The following is a 20,794-nucleotide window of genomic DNA, read 5'->3' as shown; positions in this document are numbered from 1 at the left end:
AGGAAGAGAGGGGGAATAGTCCAAGTGAATGTCATTCTGCTTGCACCACTTAACACAGGTGTACCCAGTGTGGACCTTCCAGATCTCCACTCGCACCTCCCTGACTATTGATAATGCTGATTGGGGCTAATGTGAGTGTAGTCCAACACATCTGGAGGGCACCTTGTTGGCTACCCTGGTCTCGTATGCTAGTGCATGGAACAGGAGTTTTATTTCTCTCCTAATTGAGGTTGTTGGGATGAAGAAAACTTGAAGGATTCAGGTCACCAGGAATGGAGTGATGTTTGACAGGACTGTGAACTCAGTTCTAGTACAGTGGTACCTCCGGTTGCGGTTGGGATCCGTTCCAGAGCTCTGGGTGGATCCCAAGGTTTCCGCAGCCGGAGGTGCCTGCTCTGCGCATGCGCATGGCACAATAGAGCGTTTCTGCACATACACACAGCGCGGTAGAGCGCTTCTGTGCATGTGCGTGTGGCAAAACCCGGAAAAATACTTCCGGGTTTGCCGTGTGCGTATCCCCAAGGATACATAATAAGTGGTGCACATAAGTAAGGTACCACTGTATTGAAAACAAATTTCTGAGTTCATTTTGTGCTTAGAGTAAGGTTACCAGATGTCCCCGTTTCCCGGGGACAGTCCCTGGATTTACAAATCAGTCCCCTGACAAAATCCTATCATTCCTATTGAAGTTGAAAAGTGTCCCCAAATTCATTGAAAAAAATCTGGTAACCTTAGCTTAGAGGCACCCTGTTCCTTAATGCTGAGAACACTGTTTTACCCCTTTTACACCTGCTTCTGGTTAGTTTATCCTGGGGTTCTAGTAAAACGTAGAAGATTCTGCCAGTGTTCCCACCTCTGCTTAAGAGGATGGGGAAAGAGATGGTGATATATGCCAATTTAATACAGCTGTGGATTAGATGATGAATAATATTTTGCACAATTCCAGCTCCCTTTAAGTGTCATTCTTGTATATCCAAACTGTTTTGCAATGGAAATCATTCTTATTCTGGACTCCCTTTGTGCTAGGACACACTTCTCAAATTCTCATATGCCATTCAGGCACGAAACTGGTTAGGGAACTTGTTGTGAAAGTGGTGATTAATTTGATATGAATAACTTTATCTGTCATTCTGAATTTCACTTGAATATCCTGCAACAACATAGGCAAGCTTACAAAAACTGGTATGCAGTATTATTCGAGTTGTTTTCTCCAGTTCTAAGGATTTCATTTAGGATTTCATTTGCAGATAGATAGTAGAGTTCTAATGCTATAGCTAGATGACTTTTAAACTTAATTTTTTAAAACTATTTAGTACAATAGACATACTTCAATTTCACCAAATAATGTGTTTCTGTGCTTCCTGTTCCTTCTTTTTAAAACAATATACTTATGTAGACATTTTTAGCCACTGGGCCAAAAAACAACAAATAATAGTATCTTGAAATAGTACCAAGATTTCAAAAAGCAAATAAAATGACATTTTTAGCTCTTTTAAAGATTCATTCTCCTTGGCGAAGTCTCTTTGTACATGATCCTTTTCTTTCACTGTTTTGGGAAACAGTTTTCTTAGCATTCAGGCTGTACACACTGCAGGGCACACCACTGAGCTTTCTTTCCTGCTGTGTGTAGAAAATTTTAATGTGGGACAGGGACTGAAGACAAGAATCTCTGTCCTTTTTCATACTGAACTGAGTAGGGCCTACTTATGTAGCCATTTATATAACCAGAATCCAGTAAATTTTCCGGTGTGCTGGCAAGAGGGGAAGGAAATTGCGTAAGCCTGAGATGTATCTCTGCCTTGGCATACGTACAAGCTAGACATCAAAGATTTGTGTAAACTTGTCTGAATATTAAATGCAAATTTAAAAAATAAATAGGCTTTGATTTGACTTGAATGCTTAGGTTACATGCTTCAATATTTGATAATCTATTTTTGTTAAGATTCACATCAAGCTGTTCATTTGCCTATGTCTTGTAAGCTAAATGAGCACATTGCGAGTTTTGCAAAATACTAAAAGGCCTGGAGTCTGCAAAATTATTTCATATAGGTTTTGCTCTGCAGGTTGTACTCTGAAATTAGTTTATAAATGTTTCAGAGGATTTATAGACGTATGGACAAAGTTCATGTATAGAAAACTGCAGTGAAGATGAGCCATTATTAAGCAGAAGGATGTTTTGAAGTTGAGAATCAATCACAGAGCGTCTGCAGTTCTGGTCTGGAAAATATGTGTCTGCCCATGGAAATGCATTTATTTTGCTTTTCCATTAATAAACCTTTCAAAATGCAGGATTGTAAATTTGTAGCTTAAATATTCTTTAAGTATGTATATAATGTATATTTAAAATACACTCTTGGACTTGAAAAAGCTCTGTGCTGTCTACTTTTGGTGGAGACAGAAAAATTAATGAAAATATTTTTAAAATGTCTCATGTTTGTCACTATTTTTTTTATTATCTAGGATGCCAGCATTACTCCCAGCTATTTATATTGAATCCAACTATATATATTTTACACACATACATCTAAGAAATCATAGTGCTCATAATATGGCAGGATTTCCATTTTTTGTTCTACTTGCACTGAAACAGCTTTTCGCTACGCTAATTTTGAATTTCAAAACCAATTGCTTAATAATTGAATATATTATTAAGAAGAGCCTAGGCAAGTGTTTTATCTGTAGATTCATGTTAATGTTTTATTGAAGAAAGAGCACTATTCCATATTGGAAGGTTTTCCCACCCTTCTGTATTTTACTTTAGCAGGACAGATTTGTTCTTTCTGGTATTCAGGTAAAGATACTATATGTAAAAGAAAGTCCAATACAGCATTTATAAGTTGTGGAATGAAAGGTATGCTTGCTCTAGTTCCTTCAGGAAGAATAGCAGACTACTTTCCATGTATCGGACAGCTATATACATACTGTTTCCATTTCCAAATCAAAATATTTCTCCTTCAGTTGGTGCCTTGGCAGTGGTGAGGAACCTTTTTCAGCCTCATAGGCTGCATGCCAGTGGTGGGTGGGACCAGAAGCAAAAGTAGAGGAGCAATGAATGTGACTTTTACCTTCGCACAGAGGTTTCTATATATACACATCCACCTCCTCCCCACATACGTAACTCTTCTTCATCCAAGCAAGCAAGAGGCACCACAGTTGAATGACTTATTCCAGCAAGGAAGAAACATTCAAAGGTGGGATCAGGGCAGGCAGGTGAGGGTCTGCGGCCTGAGCAGAGTCCCCTAGGTTTGAGGTCCTCAGCGCCTATCTTAGAGAGTACTTGCACACTGGAAAAAGTACTTTTAGTGAGGTAGTTAAATAGTTGTGGCAGGCATTTTGATCCTGAGCTATGCTTTTTATTGCTAGGCATAATCACAGGCATTCATTACATCAGCAGAAGTCATAGCTTGCACAGATAAGACGCTTTGTACTTCTGATGATGGCAGATGCTTCTAAGTCCGTCTGGATAAATGAATTGCTGCAAACTATGAGCAACCCAAAATTATTGACAATCAGAGGCTAGTGGATATCTGTCTACAATAGCTGCATGGCTTGGGCCAGGGACCTTGTGATGTTGAACAGCACTGGGTCTGGGGCAGAACCCTGCGGCAGCCCACTTGTCACTTCTTTCCAGGATGACAAGGAACCATTGGTGAGCATTCTTTGGGTTTGATCAGTCAACCAGTTACAAATGCACCAAATAATAACACCATCTCTAGCCTGCATTTTAGCAGCTTCTACGCAAGAATATAATGAGGGACTTCGTTGAAAGCCTTACTGAAGTTAAGATACATCACATCCACAGCATTCCCCTGATCCACTAAGAAATAAGATTAGTCTGGCATGACTTGTTTTTGAGAAACCCGTGCTGACTCTTAGTAATCACAGCATCCTTTTCTAATTGCTCACATATCGACTATTCCATTAATTGATTAGGTGTTTTCATATGAACAGCTTTCTCCAACTCTATATCGTTATAGACAAAAAAGCACTGCCCTAACATTCCCAGCTGCATATAGTTAAGAGAAGCTGGTAAAGTGGAACAGTAATATATATATATATGTGTGTGTGTGTGTGTGTGTGTGTGTGTGTGATATTGGTAAACTTCGCAACTTCGCTTTAGTTTAATTCTGAAACTAAATGTTCTGTGTCTCTGGATTTATAGCTGATACGACATAAAAACATGTTGGTATAAGGGTGTTGCCAGTTAAAATATCCAGCTGTTACATTTCCAGACTGGCATCCAATTTTAGTACACCCAGAAAATAATTATGCAAATAGGAGTACTTGACCATATTTTAGATGTGGTGTGCTCAGTGGATATTTTTTTGCATGCATTTGTCTTGGTATGGAAACTTGAAATATTATTGCTATCATTTGAAAGAGACTATGACATAATGCTCGATGAAACCTTTGATACAAAGTGCTATGCATAGTATCAAATGGTTTACCAAATTCATTAGTTCAAATTGCAGTGTTCAAATATCCCCAGGTGCCAGGCACGTTTTGTGTCTGGCGCAGGTCCAGTTGCGACCACGTGAAGATCTCTGGATGCCAGGTTGGAGACTGATATCTCCATCTGGCTGGCCCCTCTCCAGCTTTCTTGAGCAGGTAAGCAGAAGGGCTTATTTATTGCATCTCAGACCCAGGGCCCTGCCCTACTACAGTGGTGCCTGTATTAATCCGTTCTGCGGAATTAATCCGTTCCGCGAGTCTCTTCATCTTGCGGTTTTTTCGTCTTGCGAAGCACGGCTATTAGCGGCTTAGCGGCTATTAGCAGCTTAGCGGCTATTAATGGCTTAGCCGCTTTAATAAAAAGGAAACAAACTCGCAAGAACTCGCAATATGTTTCGTCTTGCGAAGCAAGCCCATAGGGAAATTCGTCTTGCGGAACGACTCAAAAAACGGAAAACCCTTTCATCTAGCGAGTTTTTCGTCTTGCGAGGCATTCGTCTTGCGGGGCACCACTGTATGTGGCCAGGTTGCCTGGGAAGTTCATGATTATCATTGGCACACACCATCTTAATATCACACTTTCTTTACCTCTGACCTATCCTTTCTCTATCTTCCAAAACCTTTGGAAGACAGCTGAAGGCAACCCTGTATTGGGACGTTTGATGTTCTATTATGTTTTTATGTGTTGGAAGCCACCCAGAGTGCCTGGGGCAACCCAGCCAGATGGATGGGGTGTTGTCGTTGTTGTTGTTGTATCATCATCCACCCCCCTTTTCTTTAAGGAGTACCTAGCTTACCCCACTCCTTAATGAATCCCTACAGTAATTCTGTATGGTAGGTTAAGAGGCGGCAGCTGGCCCAAGGTCACCAGCTGAGCTTCATGATTGAGTGGCAAGTTGAACCCGGATCTCCCAGGTCCCAATCCGATGCCCTAACCATTATACTACATTGGCTTCTGCTATAGAGGAGCTATATAAATTAAATAGGCAGTTTTACATAGTTACTGGAAGGAGTTTTCTGTAGGTTGAGGACTCTCAGTGAAATACTTCTATGTGGGATATGCTATAGAGATTTAAGTTCTTTCATTTATCATTCTTCCAGCAATGTATAGCTCACAGAAAAATGCCAACAAGCAGCTGATGTCTAAGGACAAATTTTGTTTGTTGGTAATCACTATAGAAGAGAGTTCTTGGTACTGATCCTGTTTAAAATACAAACATAGGAAGCTGATATACTGACTAAACATTTCTGAAGTTTGGAAACTACAAGGGAAATAATCAGAGGAAACGGAAATGTCTATTTTAAGCTTAATGATACTTGGATTGAGGGGGAGAGCAGAGCTGGCGGTGGGGGAACAGAATGGAATGGTGGCTAATATTGGATCCTATGAAAATAACCTCTCTGTAGAAGTATTATAAATTACCACTTAGAATAATAGAATCATAGAATTGTAAGGTTCAAAGGGATCACCAGGGTCATCTAGCCCAATTCCCTGCAAAGCAAGAATCTTTTGCTCAACATGGGGCTCAGACCGACAATCTAGAGGTTAAGAGTCTCATGCCCTATTGACTGAGCTGTATTGATCTCCCTAGCTTAGGTTTTTCAGTGGATTTCATTTTCAGCAATGTTCTCTATGATAATGTAAATACATAATTGTGATGGTATAATTCGTTTTTTTCCTCATGAGTTGCCAATGGAGAAAAGTAGATGAACTTGGTATTACGATTTCTTTTTCCTTTTCTCCTTTAAAAAAAAGCAATATTAAAGTTTTGAGCCCTTATAGTTGCAGATAATACCTGCTCCCCATTTCAGAAGCCAGAAGTGGGTTCACTAGGATTTCCAAAGGATGAGATTCTTGAGCCCACAGGTCAGCTTTGCAAATTACAAGATTTACTAGCCCACATTTTTTTAAATGAACCCAGTGCTACTGCATATCATCTGTGGAACAATTATTAACTTGTATGAGATGATTAGGCTAGTGACTACTTACAGGCTGACTGAGCAGCAGAAGCTGAATATTTTATTGAAACAAAAAATTGCAGAGAGGCTTCTTTTTCATAGTTAATGCAGGTTTTAGAATTCAACTTTTAATGGTGCAGAACTAAGATTACTTTTATATAGATTTATTTTAAGCACTAGAACACCATTTGCCCAAGGTTAACTTCTCTTTTAATTTTGAGTTTTAAAACATTTAATTTTGGTTGGATTATGTATAATGCAGTGGTGCCCCGCAAGACGAAAAACTCGCTAGACGAAAGGGTTTTCCGTTTTTTGAGTCGTTCCGCAAGACGAATTTCCCTATGGGCTTGCTTCGCAAGACGAAACGTCTTGCGAGTTCTTGCGAGTTTGTTTCCTTTTTCTTAAAGCCGCTAAGCCGTTAATAGCCGCTAAGCCGTTAATAGCCGCTAAGCCGCTAATAGCCGTGCTTCTCAAGACGAAAAACCGCAAGACGAAGAGACTCATGGAACGGATTAATTTTGTCTTGCGAGGCACCACTGTAAACTAAAAATCATTGTGTAGCTAATGTCCGAATAAAACCAGAGTGGTAACAGTTAAGATGTTTGCAAGTGTACATTTATTATTATTATTATTATTATTATTATTATTATTATGCATCCATAGCTAGTAAAACTTGAATCTTTAGAATCTAGAAAGAGGTAACTAACTAGTGTTGCTCACTAGTCAAGCTGTTAAGATGTGTGCATTGTTATATTTAAAATAGTGGATGATTTATAGTCCTGTTGTTCATCACAGATAGTTAACTTTATTTGTGGAATAACTGTATGTGATGCTTGTTACCAAAACATTAGAGAATTCAAACATTGTCTGCAACATTGTCAAAAGTTCTTAATACTGAAGTAGTTCTGTTCTGCACTACTTACATAAATTGGAATTCTAATAGAGATATACATTGTCAGTTTTGTTTAATACTTGCCTACACAACAACATTTACAACTGTGTTAAAAATGAAAGAAAAATAGGCTTTGTGTCAAGTGGAACGTATGTTAATTTCATATAGCATGCAACATAAATAGTTGCTTTTTTTCAGGTGGCAGGGTTTATGGTAGGCGCATTCAGTAAAGCAGCTAGTTGGAGGCCAACAAATGTGCACTAGTTCTATTCATGAATGTGTCCATATATATATATATATATATGAAGCCCCATTGTGGCTTACATGGTGGGTGTTGTAAGTTGATGGTGTTGATTGGGAACAGTGGAGATCCATAACAAGCCATTAACAAGGATTGAGACAATAAGCCATAGGTGCTTCCATTATGTGTTTAGCATTTGTATGATCCTACTTTGGAAGGAAGGTGGAATAATATGTACAGGTGGAACAATACATATTTATGTAGTAACAGCTGGCCGGATTCTTTGGAAAACAATATTGTGCCCATAACAGAGGCATAGCTTGACTCTGGCTTTCCCCTTAAGTCTGGAATGTATTGGAATGTATTGCCAGACAGGCTGTAGTTGCAAAGGTGATGGAAGTTCTAACAGTGCCTCCAGCACTGAAATGTTACTTGGAAAAAAAGCACAGTAAGCAGCTCTTCCTGTGAATAACTTTACTCCTTGTTTCCCTCTTCTGATAGTGTAGCTGCCAAGTTCACAAAAGAGAATATTTCAAAAATGTCAGACAAAGACTTATAAAATCAGAAGCCTAACATTTTGTCATTGTGATTTATGCATACCTATATATGGACAGTAAGTGTGCTGCAACCAATAATTTATAATATAAAAATACAAATGCTGTTGGGGAATTTGCTTATTAAATATTTGAGCTAGTACGTAACCTATGCTTAATAACAGAAAAGTTTTGCCTTTTAGTTCTTCCAGAAGCAAATGTAGTGTTAATAGTGATGCAACTTCAGTCTGACATTGTTTTTTTAAAGATAGGTGTATTCTTTTGTTCCATTTGTGTATTTGTTAGAATTTTATTAGTGAAGACATGTCAAAAACTGTTGCCTTTCTTGGCACTATCAAGAGATAATCTTGATAAACAGCCTGCACACGCTTGTCACTTTGGAGCCTCTTAATTAAATACTTCTCAAAATACTTATTAAAACTGATGTAGCAAATCTTTTGTCTGTCTGGGTATCTGTGTGCAAGAGAGATCTGCAGGTTGCTTCATTAGCTCACAATGGCATCTCTGCACAGGACCAATTATTCCCTCAATGAGAGCGAGCATTTGTGGTGAGTCTGCTGACTTGGTAATTTAAAATAAGAGTTGAGTTGCTAGTCTTTGGTTAAAGGATTTTACATGCAGATTCTGCAGTATCCTTTAGGCTTTTCTTGCTGCTCAGCTGGAATGCTAAGCAGTGTGGTGAAGGCTGGCTGTGTCTGAATGTGATACGAAACCAGGGTCGGAGAACTTGTGACTTCAGGTGTTACTGGGCTCTCAAATTTCATTAGACTCAGCCCCATGGCTAGTAGACAGAGATGACTGGACTGTAGCCAGCAACTTACGGAAGGTGACAGTTCCCCCCCATCTCTGTGCTTAACTATAGTTGAGTATGATCTGCATGAGCCTCACCCGATCTCATCGTCCCCTGTCCTCCTCTGCGGAGGGTGGTTTGGGTGCTTTTGCTCCTGTTTTTGCCTAACCACGGTTTATCACCCAAATTAACAAGCTGTAGTTAACTTTAATTATTTTTTTAAAAAATCAACTTGAAATCATGGTTTTAAATTTAATATGAACACAGTGAACAGAGAGCTGACTGGAGAAAGGAAAGAGAGTGGAAACAGGAAAGTGTCTTATCAGGTCAGTCAGTAAACTATTGAGTAGGGTAGAGATGTAGTGAGTGACTTGCCAAATAATACAAGAGCAGAAATCTAGTCCATAGTGGAGACCTGGCAAAGCCATAAGAGACTTATTGGGTTTCTTTGAAGTCTGGTTCGAACAATACACAGACATCCCACACATCTGGGGTAGAATTAGGCAGTATTCCTTGCAGCCATGAGTAATGGTGAATCCCAGACACTCCTGAGTTAATGGGAAAACATGATTGGGAAGTTGGAAACAAAATACTGTCAAATCAGTTACCATAACACAGGAACTTTAAAATGCTGTAATTCTTTCTTGTGGACAGTAGGTTCGTGAAAGATTTTTCACTTAGAAAGGAAGAGCTGAAATCATTGTTTAGAGCAGGAATGGGGAACCTGTGAGCATCCAGCATGTGGCAGGTTGCTGGTTCCCCCATCCCTGATGTAGAGCAACAGAGACTTGTATCATGACAAATAAACCAATATTCCTATCTTTGTTGTAATTGTCAGGGTGGAAGGGATGCTTGCTAATTCTCCCCAAGCCTTTGACAATGTATGTGAGTCAATTTTAAATATGAAAATATGCAATTGGAAATGTTCTTGCTGTTTTTTTTTACTGGAAAACTAAAAGGTTTCTAGTTGTTAGATATGTCTTCTTTTAGCTTGAAACTAAAACTTGCAAGTATTTTCTGCAAAAATGTATGATGTGAAAATGCTTGAACAATGTTGATAAATCATATCTGTCCACAACCATTGTTACAAATATAACTGCATGTAAAGGCTCAAGTTGATGTATGTTGTAGGTTTTGATGGTGTGAAATTAGGGTATTTTACAAATGACAGCATTTGTTATAAAAAAATCTTTAATGTCAGTAAATGTTTCACTTCTAGATTTTAAAAGAAAACAAACTCACTTTCTTGTGCATTGATATTTCTAAAACAAAAACAAAAAACGAACCATATACTAGGCTCAATTTGTAATAGCAATGAATTTCAATACAGCCCTTTTTGTTAGAGGAAAAACCTGTAGGGCTACATACCACAATAATTAAACTGTTAAGCTTAGAATGCAAAAAGAAAATCTTGCCTCTCTTGTTCTACAAGATATCTTCCAATATCCACCTCTTGAAATAGTACGTGCTTCGTCCAACAAGTACTAGCTTCAATGTTCAAAGTCTTGGTGCAGGAATGGGGAACCTGTGGCTTTCCTGATGTTGCTGGACAACATCTCCCATTATTCTCATATTTTGGCCAAGTTGGTTGTGACTGATGAAACCTGGATTCCAACATCAACAGGAGATGCACAGGTTCCCCATCCTTGCTCTCTAAGGCTTTCCTCAAATTATAACTTCTATAGGCAACTGTAGTGTCACTTAGCTGAACGCTTCACTTTGAACCCATTTCCATTTTTCATGCTATTTATAGGATTACAAAGCCATTGACATTTGCTGACTGTGTTGGTGATGAACTGCCTTTAGGATGGGAAACTGTTTACGATCAACAGATTGGTGTTTATTACATGGACCATATCAATCGTAAGTAAAAGGATTCTTTAAAAAAAATGCCTTGTAACCAATGCAGTTAATTTTTTTAATGCACCCATAAGCCTAAATTAATGCACATAAGTAATTTCTATAGAAATGTATTTAGGAGCACTGTATTGGGTAAGGCTAAAACATAATGAAACAGTTCTGACAACATGAAATATGTTAATGGCTCCCATGAGCTCAGGTTATCTTTGTGTAATTTGATGTAGAGTTTCTGAGATACAAGGTAGCTGCATTTGACGGAGGTGTGACAGTGAAATAAGATGGACAACCTTTATAAACACAACTGCTTGGATCTCCTTTCATGGCTCAGTATAATTCGTTTCTTCTGCAGTTATTTGAAAACAAGAGTGGATGTTTCTGACCTCTTGCAAACTTGCTAGAGAAGGTGCAAGGAAGAGGCTCAAGCACATAATGCTAAACAGTGGTTTTTCATTGCATCCAAATCAGGCAGTTGAAGGCTAGACCACATATTTTAGAAATAACTGTCTTCAAATTAGAAGTCAGTATAGATGTGGAGGCCTGCCAGCAAATTGATGTGTTAGTATGGTGATTATGTATTTTGCCACTTTACAAATCTGAACACCTTTTCCCCCCTCGTCAGAACTCACACAGATTGAGGACCCAAGAGAGCAGTGGAGAAGAGAGCAGGAGCGCATGTTGAAGGAATATTTAATTGTTGCCCAGGAAGCACTTAATGCCAAAAAAGAAATCTACCAAATTAAGCAGCAGCGTTTTGAGCTAGCACAAGAAGAATATCAGCAGCTGCATAAAATGTGTGAGGATGACAGTCGCTCTTATGCCAGCTGTAAGTTTACCTTTAATCTCCAAATGGTTCATATTTGAATGCTGGGCTTCTATGTATTTCTCCCTAGCTGGATTAAGAACTTCATGTGCAAATGCTTCCTGAACTGCAGCAGTTCCGCCTCCTTGATTCAACGACTGGGGCTGTAGAGCCCTTTTTTAAAAAGGTTGCAATCTCACTGATGAGCCTTCTTTTTTCACAAAAGAGTTGTTAGCAGGGATTTTCAGTTTTTGAAAGAGTTATGCATGTGCAGTGGTTCGGAGCCCAGACTCTGATTCTGTTGCTTTGCTTTCAAGGAACGCAGCATGATTTAAAACTCTTTAAGGTCTACGCATTACGTGAAGAAATTCTGAAATCCGTGAAGCTGATGTTAGACCTTTTGTAAATCCTTAAAATACAGTTTTGTTTTAATGGGCCTGCACTTTTTAAAACTTAGAAGGTATCAACTGCTGTTCATTTTAATATGTTTTGAGTGATACTTTAAATGTTTTGTGGTTTGTATTTGTATTATTGTATGTTCTTAACCAGGGGTCAGCAAACTTTTTCAGCTGGGGGCCGGTCCACTGTCCCTCAGACCTTGTGGGGGGCTGGACTATATTTTGAAAAAAATAATGAACAAATTCCTATGCCCCACAAATAACCCAGAGGTGCATTTTAAGTAAAAGCACACATTCTACTTGTGTAAAAACACCAGGCAGGCCCCACAAATAACCCAGAGATGCATTTTAAATAAAAGGACACATTCTACTCATGTAAAAACACGCTGGTTCCCAGACTGTCTGCAGGCCGGATTTAGAAGGCAATTGGGCTGGATTTGGCCTCCTGGCCTTAGGTTGCCTACCATGGGTAAAAATATTGCTGACCCCTGTAATAATCATCCAGGTTTCCCTTTGCAGGGAAAAGTAAAAATTCAATAAAAATTATAACAGAAAACTAATAATTTTGTTTCCATTCAGAATCTTCAAAAATTAAGGGCCTAACTCGATTCTGTGTACAGATATGTGGAATGATATCAAGCAGGTTTTCAGAAGGCTACTATTGGGATCATTTGCTTTTATTAGTATTGCATTTAAATAATCCATTGATTTATTATTTTCTGAAAGCTGTCTTAGTCAAGCCAGTTTTACACTTTGCAGGCTAAGTTGAAGTTTCTGAGCTTTATTAAGAAACCATCTTACATGTGGAAAATTTGAGAAACATGATATAATGCTGTTATTTATTCATCCTGTCTGTGGAATTCAGAATATGATGGCGCTATTTAAATTATAAATGGTTTGGATCAAAAGCAGTCAAGTAATGTTAGGTTCCATGAAATAATGTGAAAAGTTAGCAATACCTAACTTAACTATCATTGATTCAATAGGCACTAAGTGCAGCTAACTTGCTCTAGTTCCAATCCAGTGATGAATTTGCAACTTTATTTGGCATGAAAAGCTTGATTTGTATATTGTTGAGGCAGGGAATATATGCACAACAAATTGTTTATATCTTCAGTGTGGCTTTCAGTTTTTATTTGGTTTAATACCAGCCATCCAAATATGGCATTGCAACTTTTTCTCTAAACTCTAGGGATTTTAAATATCAGGTAGTGCTCTGTTGGGTGAGTGCTGTTGTTAAGCTAAAAACCAACTACAGTGGTACCTCGGGTTAAGTACTTAATTCGTTCCGGAGGTCCGTTCTTAACCTGAAACTGTTCTTAACCTGAAGCACCACTTTAGCTAATGGGGCCTCCTGCTGCCACCGTGCCGCTGGAGCACGATTTCTGTTCTCATCCTGAAGCAAAGTTCTTAACCCGATGTACTATTTCTGGGTTAGCGGAGTCTGTAACTTGAAGTGTATGTAACCTGAAGCGTATGCAACCCAAGATACCACTGTTGTATGTTTTGATCTCCCACTTGTGTGTCTGTGAATTAGGGCACCAGAGTATTTAATAAAGAGAAAACTTATATTACAAGTTAAAACTTCAACTGTGCTGGCAAACAGCATTTTATCCAGAATCTAAAAGGTCAGGAATTCCAAGTTTTACACCAGGGCTGTGATCCAGAGGGTCCTTTTGTATGTGTGATGGCGGTGCAGGGTATGAGTATTCTGCCTGGTGAAAATTAAAAGAGAAAATCCTACAAATTTGCAGCAGCTCAGTGATCAGTATTATTTTCATTTTAAATTATCACTCATGGCACACACCTTTTGAAAAATCTAACAGAACTTCTGTAATTCTTTAACAAAGGTTTAAAACTTCGTGCACTACACATCTCTTGTGAGAGGTACATGGCGCCAAACATGTCAGAAATAGAATCAGGAAAAACAATTTAGTTGTAATTGATGCTTTACAGTATGAGCCATTCTGTTTTTATATAAAAAAAAAATCCATAGTTTTCAAAACTGACAGTAGTTTCAAAAAGCTTGATTTTCTTTAGCTATTGAAGCTTACAAATACGTATTTTAATGTTTGTTTGGCATAAATATTAGAGAACCAAGGACTGTATTTTTCTTCATTAATTTGATTCCTGAGCCCAGAAAAATACATTGCTTGTAACAGAAAGGTTTAAACAGAAACGGCTTCCTTGCTTTTTCTTAAAATATGTGTAAAATGCTAATTTACTTCTCACTTCTGAAAATGCTAATAGAGAAGGTGATTTTCCTTGACTGAATGTTATTTTAATAAGCTGTTTAACATACATATGCTTTTTTCAGAACCATGTACCATTGAATGCAATATAGGCTTGCATTAATTTTATTTCTAAAGATTAAATTCTACTATTTGCACTGGAATACAGTAGTTGTGAAAAGCTTGCTATTTACCTTTTACCAATATGCCAAATGGCATTGGATAGAATCTTAAAAGCATTTAAAATACTTTCCTCTTTCATCCATACTATAACAACTATATTGGTTGTTCTGTTAGGTGGGACAGCGACAGTCCTTCCTGCTCTTAGTTGTATCTCATAGGGGAGATACATATTAATCAGTCTAAATCTTTAAATTAAATTTATAATTTGTGCTATGAAAAACAAATGGCATACACTTGCCTCAGTGTTTGATTTTGCAGGAACAGAAGTATTACAGTTGATCTAGCAACGAAGGTTTTTCAGGTAGAAGAACAGTCATAATGCGTATAATCCAAATTATGTGTGCAGATATCAATGAGATAAAATAGTTTCCTTGGCCCATTTCTTTAATTGGCATGTGTAACTATGCTCCCTAGTTTGTTTGGGTGAGCCCAGGCTTAGTGTTAATCCAGGAGCAGTTGATATGGCTATTTAGAAGATGGATTTCATTACAAAGTGACTTCTTCCCTTAATATTCATGTGGTAAAGCTGCTACTACTACTACTGTTTGCATTGCTTCCTCTCCTATGTGATAAGGAGCCAGGGTGGGTCACAACAATGTGAAAGTACAGTATCAAAATCATTAAAAACCTTTTGCAATAAAAGAATACAGTCATATATCGGGTTGCGAACACTGCGTGTTGCGTGTTTTTGGGTTACGGACCACGCCAAACCTGGAAGTACTGGAACGGGGTACTTCCAGGTTTCAGCGCATGTGCAGACGCACAAAACAATGTCACGTGCATGTGCTGAAGCGCCAAATTGCGTCACGTGCATGCACAGACGCAGCACTGTGGGTTGTGAACATGCCTCCCGCACGGATCACGTTTGCAAACCGAGGTATGACTGTATGGTGTTTCCTAAAAATATATTCCAACACGTTAAATGCCTTCATATGATAAAATTACAAGTTCTGTGTCCTCTAAAACTCAGAATGTTGGATCCAGCAACATACAAGCAACATTCCACCCCCCGCCCACTCCAAAATGGCTCCAATGGATTTCCTAACCTTTTGGAGTAGATTTTGAGAGGATGTTGCAGGGGAGAGGAAGGGGTAGGTGCCATTGTTCAAGTGGAATTCTTCTTTGTGAGTAGAATCCATAAGTTCTATCTGATAGTGCTGAACCACTCATCAGAAACTAATTCAATTTATACCACTCAGTATAACAAAATCTCTTAAACAGCTTACATAAAAACAACCACGCCATGTAAAATTTCCTATAAACAGAATAAAAACAAAACTATATAGCACTAATAAAGCTGAGCTGTGTACAAAACAGAACTGAAAAGCTAGTCATATACTGTACTTTACGAAGTTTTTCCAGAGTACTTTCAACGTGGATTTTTTTTTAAAAAAGTGACACAACACTCCTCACGAATCCGTATGGGGGGTTGTGGCTAATGACCACATTCTAGTATGCCTGTGATGAATTCTGCTCATTATAAAAGTGCATACACAAAAACTACTGTATATTACCAAAATATGAATTTAATGCAAGCAGAATGTAATTTACTGTCAGACTATCATAGAATTGTAGAGGTGGATTCTGAGTATCGACTAGTGCCTTAGACACAGTTTTAAAATATGGTGGAAAAAAATACGTACATATGCATAACAATGTACAAGACATAATTCATTTTGTTTAATCTGTATTACCAGAGGAAGAATATGAATCAAAAGGGGATATTACTATATGCCTATGGTATGTTTTGTGTTGTCAGTCAACATCCATTATTTAATGTCATGTATATACATTTATACATTTATATACATTGTATATACAATGTCCTGTATTTACTGTATATAGAATGTTTTAGGTTAGTACTTTTGTATCCAGCAGACAATAATAACTATGACCACAAAAGAAACAATTTTACATTTTTTAATCCGTGTCCCTAGCATTCAATTAGGCAGATTATGTTGGGGCAGGTAAAGATAATGTATTTGAAAGCGTTGATCTTGAAAGCAAAACAAAACTTGTCAAAGGGAATTTTGTTAAATGGTTAATGGTAATTCACTAGGTTTCATTAAATGCAGTTTATAAGAAATCTGTTGCCTCTAAACTGTTTTTTGCATAACTCAAAATAAATACAGGTGTGTCCCCCCCCCCCACATATAAGTTACAAGATTATGTGTTTTAAACTTTCCACTTCTTTGTAGGATAGACTATAAGACTGCTTGTCCTGATTAATGGTATGCATTGGTATTAGTTGAACTGATTGATGTCTTCAGGTAGACAACTTGTTTCCACTTTAGCTACAGAGGAGTAAGTGGAACAAGTGAAGCATAAGATCTGGCTGTTAAACATTTAGTTAGCCTAGCATTTACAATGCACTTAATGAACTACTTCTAGTGTTTTGAAAATTAAGACATTTTCTGTTTGTTCAGCATTCTCTGGATTTTCAACCAATACCAAATACGACCCATGTCAGATTAAAGCAGAAATAGCAAGTAGGCGTGACAGAGTGAGTAACCCTTTTCTAATACTTCATGCTGAAAATAATCAGTGTCACCTCTTCTTCTTCACTCTATAAGCTTTCTTTGTGTTTTTGCATTTCAGCTTTGCCTTAGTGAAGTAATTCTAGTGGAAAACTTGACTCCAGCTCCCTGCAGCTACCCCAACTCTTTATTGTTTTTAAGGGTTATATGCTCTCTTTAAAAAAATGAAATCAGAATAATCACACCACAAATTCTATCTAAATTTTGAAGATCATGTTTATTGAGAGATAAGTTTGTTAGCCACCACTGTGAGTTACTTAATTGCAGCACATGTATATTAAAGTCGGATACCTTCATTGGTAGGGTAGGGAGTGGCAATGGCTCAGTGATAGAGTGCATGCTTTTGTGCAGAAGGAAATCCCTAGTTCGGTCTGAAACACTGGAGAGCTGTTGCCAGTCAGCAGTAGAATTGCTGAACTGAGCAATGGTCTGATTTGGTATGAGGCAGCTTTGCATGCTACTTATTGAGTTGTAATACCCTAGGGCAGTGATGGGCAAACTTGACCCTCCAGCTGTTTTGGGACTACAATTCCCATCATCCCTCACCACTGGTCCTGTTAGCTAGGGATGATGGGAGTTGTAGTCCCAAAACAGCTGGAGGACCAAGTTTGCCCATCACTGCCCTAGGGGCATTGGGATGGAGCAAAATGGAAGATGTTCTGGCTGCCATTAACAATATGATATGCTCCCATATTGGGCTGAGTTGAGTTGAGTAATGGAGGTAGCATATTGTATCTGAGCTTATACTTTAGGCTGCATGTAACTCTTTACAGTAAGCAATAAAATATAGATTGAAACTGACATGATATATCATAGCTATTCCAAAGCAATGCTAAGCACTACAAACATGTTCCTAAATTGCAAGTTCTTTTCATTCACCTATATTGAGAGAATGGTTATCAACTTTCCAAACACTCTAGATAATGAAATATATCTTTTTAAAGGGTGGATGCATTTGAGTTAGCTATTTTTTATGTGACTAGTCATAAAAACAAAACTTAATCAGGGGTATTTGTTCTGTGTGTATACATAGAAAAAGTTAACTTTTAAAGAAGTCTTCCTGAGATCAGTTGGTGTTTTCCTAAGTTCTTTACTATTTATAGTGGTAAAATTATAGCAAAATAAACACATAGTTATAGACATAGAAATTTCTTTAGTACAGTGTAATAGACCATAACTTCTCCAATTATCTTGCCAATTCTGTTAAATCAGTTATACCAAAAAATAGTGACTTGCCCTGGCCCTCTCCATTTGCTCCATACTTGACAAATTGTTTAATTGTTATTTGCTTTCTTACTTTGACCAAACATGGTATCACTGCAGCTTAGTAGCTAGGACTGTGCACTGGATTTAGCTATAACCTGAACCCCAAACCAAATTGGGCTGATTCAGAGGGATCAAGGCTTGACCTGAGTTGGGTCAAGACAGCCCTGGGTTGGGCTGCTTGGAGGGGTTGTGACATCTGGTGGGAAGGCTGCAGACCCCATCAGGAATGCATTTGCAAAGCAGCACCTTGCAGGATTGAATTCTCCATTCACTCAGCTCATTCAATTGTCCTAGCTGCAGGCAATCCTTTGCAAGTGCCTTTCCTGCAGGATTGAATCTTCCTACTCTGCGATTGAGAAGAGTGGGGAGAAGATGCAGCTTTTCCTACTCTTTCTCCCCCTTCTGAATGTATGTTATAATTAGGGATTAGAAAACCCTAATTAAACATTAGTACAAATGTCACAAATAAAGTTTAAATTTGACTTGGGAGCCACAGGAACAGAAAGCATGGAGCCATTATATTGCCTGCGTAACTTGGATGCACTGTTTCAGTGGCATTTGGTGAATGATTTTGTCCACAAATAAACTACTAAAGGAACTATTGAATCAAGTACATGGAACATTTTTACAGCATGATTATGAATATAGTCAAGAACTGAAGACACAGAGACATAGATAAAACGACATGCATAGTTCTTGTCCTCCGTTACTTTTCTTTATGCTTGAACAACCTGGAATATTTGGTTGATATGTCTGCAGCCCAATATGGCTGCCTTTCTAAAATCAATTCCTGCCTTAATAAGGTTGCAATCCTAACCCCACTTCCCTAGGAGTAAGCGCCATTGTATTCAGTAGGACTTACTGCTGAGTGTACCTGGTTAGGATTGTGCGGTAAGCTAGGATGTGCATGAGCTGGGTTCACTTGCTTTTCTCTTTGTGAAAGTGAAGAAGGAAACTAGGAAACTACAATTAGCCATTACTTCTGGACCAGAGGTTCTGATTAATGGTATCCCAATAAACTAGGATTTAGAAACCCACTTTAACCAGTGAAATGGAGAAAGCACCATGAAGGGAACAATTGCAGCAGTAGTAGTATGTTTCCAGTGCATACTATTCTCTTAACTTTTTTTTTTGGTCTCCAGCTTTCTAGGTTGAAGCGGGAATTAACGCAGATGAAGCAAGAACTACAGTACAAAGAGAGAGGCGTAGAGACACTACAAGAGTGAGTTCAAATGAAGCAGGATGGGGTGTTTTGCCCTAATTCTTGCTGGTGTAGATAGTAAAGTTATGAATGTTGTTCATAATAGTACTTTGTTGATGTTTGTGCTTACCAACAATTCTCCAAATAATTCTAACATTTAATAATAATAATAATAATAATAATAATAATAATAATAATAATAATATCTTTATTGTCATTGCCCCCTCTCGGGGACAACGAAATTACTTGGCTGCTCCATCCACCCAGGTAGGGCACTCCACACAAAATCAAAACTATAAAAACACTAATTAAAACAATACAGTATAATACAGCAAGGAAGATTAGATGACTTTCAAAGTCCAGGCTTCCCATTCAGGGCCGAGATCGCTCTGGAGAAGAAGCTGTTCTTAAGACGGCTTGTGGGAATGTTACAATGAACACACAGTGTTTAATTTGGGAAGCTCCTCCTCCTGAATTGTTCCCTGTAGGAACCCTCCCTTTACTTGACACCTGTACTCTCTGTTCTCTGGCCATTATCTAGAAGGCCAGTTCCCCCCTCCCCCCCACCTTGAGCATTAAGATTGATTTCAGTTTGTATATTACCAGAAATGGGTAACTTTTCTGCTACTTGTTTGTATAACAGGATTGACCGTAAGATGTCAAATGCCCATATGAATTACAAATTGGATGAAGCCCAAGCAATAATGAATGAGCTTCGAAGCATCAGGAAGGCTATTTGTATGGGTGAGAGAGAGAGGCAAGACTTGATGCAGGTAAGAAGCTGTCAGTTACTTATTAATGACATTTGTTGTCTTATACAAGACTGGGAATTTATACCAAGTCAGAACACTACTTTGTGCATACATAGTTGGTCAGTAACGTATTTTATGGAAATGTGTTTCTCATTTTTACCATTTAAGGATTTACCATGTTTTGAAATATGAAAGGTCCATAGTTTGTTCCATTTCCTTGTAATGCAATGCAATGTAATGTAATGTAATGTAATGTAAGATTAATCACATCAGTGTTTCCTCTTCAACTGACTCCTGTTCTTCAGTGTTTGTATTGTACAGTGGTACCTTGGGTTAAATACTTAATTCGTTCCGGAGGTCCGTTTTTAACCTGAAACCGTTCTTAACCTGAAGCACCACTTAAGCTAATGGGGCCTCCTGCTGCTGCCGCACCGCCGGAGCACGATTTCTGTTCTCATCCTGAAGCAAAGTTCTTATCCTGAGGTACTATTTCTGGGTTAGCGGAGTCTGTAACCCAAGGTACCACTGTATATGGAAGTTAAATTTGGGGGTGGGGGGTAGCAAACCAATGTTGAGATCACACATGCTCCTCACAGCCAGACAAGGTTCAGTTATAATGAAGCAAAAAACATGCAGGAGGAAAGGCTATAGGCTTTCAGGTGCCCAGACTTTTAGTAGA

General features: G+C 38.3%; 1 protein-coding gene across 5 annotated transcripts in view; it reads left to right on the top strand.

The window, feature by feature from the left end:
- WWC3 (WWC family member 3) overlaps positions 1-20,794 on the top strand; it is a 59,371-nt gene that overhangs the window by 7,747 nt on the left and 30,830 nt on the right. For 3 of the 5 annotated variants that reach the window (XM_077927516.1, XM_028727712.2, XM_077927517.1), the window contains 5 exons: positions 10,642-10,751; positions 11,368-11,571; positions 16,786-16,862; positions 19,305-19,384; positions 20,007-20,136. In XM_077927516.1, coding sequence (XP_077783642.1) covers positions 10,642-10,751; positions 11,368-11,571; positions 16,786-16,862; positions 19,305-19,384; positions 20,007-20,136 — 601 coding nt within the window. Of the gene's footprint in view, positions 1-10,641; positions 10,752-11,367; positions 11,572-15,203; positions 16,100-16,785; positions 16,863-19,304; positions 19,385-20,006; positions 20,137-20,794 lie in introns of those variants that run through there. The other 2 variants (XM_077927518.1, XM_077927519.1) reach the window with 2 other exon arrangements.

This window comes from Podarcis muralis, chromosome 4, assembly GCF_964188315.1.
Source record: "Podarcis muralis chromosome 4, rPodMur119.hap1.1, whole genome shotgun sequence".
NCBI classification, from domain to species: domain Eukaryota; kingdom Metazoa; phylum Chordata; class Lepidosauria; order Squamata; family Lacertidae; genus Podarcis; species Podarcis muralis.
The sequence above is the reverse complement of the archived record's forward strand: the minus strand, read 5'-3'. Positions and strand labels throughout refer to the sequence as shown.